Genomic DNA, 5,047 nt, shown 5'->3' with positions numbered 1-5,047 from the left:
GGCGTCTGGTTCAACTTCCAACTTGCAAGAGATTTATTGAAAAATTTTATTGGATGAGACTCAATATTTTTGCTCGAAACCCTCCAAATTTAGGGTTTGTTCAAAAATTTCCAATAGAGTAGATTAAAAAAAAGTGAAAAACAAGAGTCTAGTAGGTAGACTTTAAGAGGTGTGGACGTCTGAACATGGCGTCTCGTTTAATTTCCCAGTTACAAGAGATTTTTGTTGAATATTTCTATTGAATGATGTTCGGAAGTTTCTGGAAGACTCGATTTGTTTTGGCTTGAATTCATTGTTTCTTAAAAAATCACAAATAAAGTGGATTTTAAAAAAGACAAAAAGACTCTCGTAGGTGTAGTTTAAGAGGTGTGGACGTCTGAAAGTGGCGTCTGGTTCAACTGGTGGATGATTTACTGGAAGTTTCCGTCGGTAACAGATGATGAGATGGTCACCTTGGCCGAGTGTTGCGCTGAAGTCTCAGCAGTCGTCTCCAATCAGAGAACCAGAGCCGTCTCGGAGCCTCGGCGACTCTCTGAAGGAACATCTGAGGCGCCGTCGATGCCGGTCGGGGGCTTCCTGGGACCGAGCGTCCACCGGGGACTCGCTGCTGTTTTGACTCGCGGCGAGGTTACGTAGCGCCGCTTCCTGTTTGCCTCGCGGCGCTTCAACTCACCCGTGACCTTCTGGAAACTCGCCCCCCGGTGGGTTGATTAAAATAAGAGCGTGTTCGGGATGCGGCAGAAAGGAAAGGCGACACCGGGGAGCTGGTCGCTGGAGAGCGCGAGTAAAGAGTCTTAATTAATGTGGAGGGAGGCGGCCCGGCGCGGTGACAGCTACATAAATAGAAATAATGAAGTCGCGGCGGGGCAACGAGTGTTCTCCTGCTCCTCCGGCCTTCTGGAAAACCCCCAAGGCTGCCGCTCGGCTCCACGCAGGCCGGAGCTGGAAACAGACGCCTCGGAGGCGAGCGTCGTCCTCCTCCCAATGCTAATGACGGCGCTGACGTAGCTCCGGGACGTCCAGGAGGCCCCGAGCGGATCACACCATCAGCCTGTTTACCTGAAGCTCGTCACATTAGCGGGCGACTCGTTAAACGCTGCAGCGTCTCCGTTCGTCTTTGGACTCGTCGCTGATGTGCACCAGAACATTTTGGTTGTTTCTCTAATTTTAATGTTGTTTTACAGACGTTTCCTGTTTTCGTTGAATCAGTTTGTTTACGAGTTAACTGTAAAAAAACAACAATAACAACAACAACAAAAGGCCACAACTGTGAAAAGCGTCTCTCCAGATGTGAATTTGTTCTTTCACAGCGTTTGAAATATAAAGTTTTCACTTTATTTAAATCAGCAAAAAAAAAAAAGATTTACATATATTTAGAAGAAAGTTCAAAGATTTTCCCTCTTTTGTTTAACTACATATAATAGCTCGTTAAATTACAGAAATAAGAGCATTCAATTAACTGTTAACTGTGATTAAAAATAAAAAAATAAAAAAAATTAGACCAAAACTGTAAATCAACTGGAAAAAATAAAATAAATTTTTTTTTAAAAACTTGGCAGAAGTTTTCCATTTTTTGAGGATCCTGTGCAAGAGACTCGGAGCATGTGGTTAGCCAGGTGATTAGCCATTTTTAGCCAGGTGACTGTGATTAAAAATCAGATGTGGTCACGTTTACACAGATGAGTAGTTCAAGGACTGTAGGAAAGTAGAACATCATTCAGTTTCTGGTTGATAAATGGTGTTACATGGAGGTTTCTTTTTGTTTTTCACACCTTCAGGCAGGTTTTAGGGATCAGAGCGTGTAAATAAATGTATTTCTGCAGGTTAAACTTGGAGAAAAACAACAACTTTTGCAATTAAATATAAACCAGAGCAGCTGATTGGAGGCTGTGTGGCTGCAGCTCACAGATTCCTGCAGGATTCTGTGCAAACGCTGTATTTTTGGTGACATTTTTTTAAATCAGACACATTAAAAAAACAGATTTTTAGCCAAATATTGACATTTTTAACTCAGCGTTTTGAAGTTTTCACAGATGAGTAGTTCAAAGACTGTAGGAAAGTAGAAGATTGTTCAGTTTCTGGCTGATAAATGGTGTTATATGAAGATTTCTTTTGGTTTTCACTCCTTTGGGGATCAGATTGTGTGACTAAACGTATTTCTGCAGGTTAAACTTTGACAAAAACAACAACTTTTGCGATTAAACCTAAACGGGAGCAGCTGATTGGTGGCTGTGTGGCTGCAGCTCACAGATTCCTGCACGTCTTGCGTTTAATTCAGATTTATCTCATTCCTCTGAAGCCGTGCGTCTGCTTTAACCAAATCCCCGTACACGAGGCAGCTTCTACCTGCCTCATCCGCCGGCGAGCGGCTCGGAGACGAGGATAAATCTCGTCTCCGTGGCTGTGATTGCGTCCCGGCCGGTTTAATGAGGCCTCCGCTTCCGCCGGTGTTTGTGTCGCCGCCGAGCTGAAGGATCGTCCTCGTCGCCTCACAAAGGCCCGCGGCTCCTCCCGTCCATGATCTATCTCCTCGCCTCTTCACGGCGCTTATCGATCTGATGCGTCACCTGCCCGGAGTCGGTTATGACGGAGCCGGCGATCCGTCATGAGGAGGCCGTCCGTCTCCGTCCGGCCTCCATCCTTCACCCTCTGTTTGTGTCCCCTGGTGTCGTCTGAGGGGAGGGAAGAGGGATGGCGTCCACGGTGGTTTTTGTTTTTGGGGAGAAACACAGGAGAGGTGGTTTCTTCCCCCCGGCCGCCTCCTCGCTGGTCGCTGATGCTCTCACACCTCCTCTGTTTTTATGGTTTACATCCAGGAGGTGTAGCGGGGCGGCGGCGGCGGCGGCGGCAGGCGGGTGGAGATGTTTCCACTCGTCAGCGTTTTCCTGCTGCTGCTGCTCCAGGATTTAGATTTTCATTTCATTCTGCTCGTATTTCAAGTGGAAATATTCATGCTCTGCTCCTCCTGCTGCTCTCTGGCCCTGCAGAGGATTGTGGGTAACGTGAACTCGGAGGCGGTGGTCCAGAACAAGCTGACCCACCCGGTCCGGACTCGCTTCCTGCGCTTCGTGCCCCTGGACTGGAACCCCAGCGGCTGGATGGGCCTCCGGGTGGAGGTGTACGGATGCTCCTACAGTGAGTAACGCACCGCCTGCACTTCATCCCACACACTGGAGCGGAACCAGAACCTGAAGCCCTGAACAAAGACTGTGCATCAGGTCCATATTTAGAATCTGAACAGAACTCCCTCAGAGCAGCTGGTTCTGCATCTGCAGCATCTTTAATGTATCTGCTGATCAGAGCTCCACACTGAGAGCAGTCAGAGGAGGCTCCAGGTTTATCACTCTAATGGACTGTTTCCATCATTTCTGAGCCTCAGAACTTCATCAGTGCAGCAGATAGACACATGACATTTAGGAGGACGAACACATCTGGGTTCTGCTAGAACCTGACACCAGATCAGCTCAGAAAAGATGCAAAACCATCACAAAGAAGGCAGAAAATAACTGCAAAAAGAGATAAAATCACCACAAACATGGACAAAATCAGCACAAAAACAGATAAAATTACAACAAAAACACAGAATTATCAAAAAAGAGGCACAATTACCCCAAAGATCCTCTAAATCTGTTCTGTTTATTTTATTTGTGGTGATTTTGGGATTTTCAGGCTGAAGAACACGTCTTAGTTATGATCTAAACTGACACCAGATGACCACAAACAGACAGAAAATATGTTCAATAAAAGACAAAATCACCAGAAAAAGGCCCAAAATGACCAAATAACACATAAAACCACCACAAATAGAGATTTTCAGTCAGGTTTGTGGACAATCTGAGTCATTTTGGTGAATTTTTGAGTGATTTTGAACCAGATTTGATCATTTCATTCAGGCTTTGGGTCATTTTGAAAACATTTCTAGATATTTTGGATGCATTTTTGGTATTCTGGACAAGTTTTGGATCATTTTGAGGCCTGATTGAGGTTTTTTGTCCTCATTTTGAATCATTTTTAACATATCTAAGGTCAGTTTTGGACAATTTGAGTCATTTTGGAAAAGCTTCGAGGCATTCAGGATAAGTTTTAGGTTCTGTTTGGATAAATTCTGGGCAGGTTTTAAACAGATTTCCAGTAGGTGTGAGACATTTCTCCACTTATTGGCTCATTTAGACCATTTTTACATCATTATCATCCTTTCATGGACAAGCTGAAGACTGTTTGGACAATGTTTGAGTGATCTGGTGTCAGGTTCTACCAGAACCCAGATGTTGTCATGTGTCTATCTGCTGTACTGATGAAGTTCTGAGGCTCAGAAATGATGGAAGAAGTCCATTAAAGTGATCAATCTGGAGCCTCCTCTGTGGAACTCTGGAACATTCACAGTCTGAAGGTGGAACTCTGGTCAGTAGATAAAGGTTCTGCAGATACAGAACCAGATGTTCTGAGGAGGTCCGGTGGGAGGAAGCGATGGACTTTTCATGTGATAACCTCTTTATAAATCATACATATATCCAGTTAGACTCCACAGTTTAACATGAATAATGGAGGATATGTAAAGGTAGTGAAGCCGTCCAGAACCTGCATCGACCCCTCGGCCGGGTCGGGCGCTAACTTTAGCCGCGAGCTAATGGGATTTTCCGATGAAGCTCCAGAGACGTGCAGCCGCTCGTCTCCACCGTCGTTACTAAAACACCCACAGGAGAGATGATGTGTGAAGCGTAAATACGTTCTGAAGCGTCTGAGTTTTAACAACGCGCTGGTTTCCACGTTAAACGTCAGACAGTAAACGAACCGCAAACTGTTCAGATAAAAGACTCGTCCGCTTGAAAACATGGACCCGAATCGCCGCGAAAAGACGCAAAAATAACCGTAAAAAGAGACAAAATCAACACAAACACACACAAAACTACCACAAAGACTCCAAATCTATAAAAGAAAACAGCGTAAATAAATAAACTGTCCATTATTACGATATAGACAGACAGGAGAACGGCACAATACAAGTCAACATATATAAAAACAGAATAAGAAAATTAAATAATATATA

The 5,047-nt window shown here is 44.7% G+C and overlaps 1 protein-coding gene across 1 annotated transcript in view; it reads left to right on the top strand.

The window, feature by feature from the left end:
* Positions 1–5,047, top strand: part of LOC103363696 (contactin-associated protein-like 5) — a 156,789-nt gene that overhangs the window by 25,967 nt on the left and 125,775 nt on the right. The window contains exon 4 of the mRNA XM_008290551.1: positions 2,988–3,135. Within this exon, the coding sequence (XP_008288773.1) occupies positions 2,988–3,135 (148 nt within the window). The remainder of the gene's footprint in view (positions 1–2,987; positions 3,136–5,047) is intronic.

This window comes from Stegastes partitus, unplaced genomic scaffold, assembly GCF_000690725.1.
Source record: "Stegastes partitus isolate 25-593 unplaced genomic scaffold, Stegastes_partitus-1.0.2 Scaffold682, whole genome shotgun sequence".
Classification (NCBI taxonomy): domain Eukaryota; kingdom Metazoa; phylum Chordata; class Actinopteri; family Pomacentridae; genus Stegastes; species Stegastes partitus.
The sequence above is the reverse complement of the archived record's forward strand: the minus strand, read 5'-3'. Positions and strand labels throughout refer to the sequence as shown.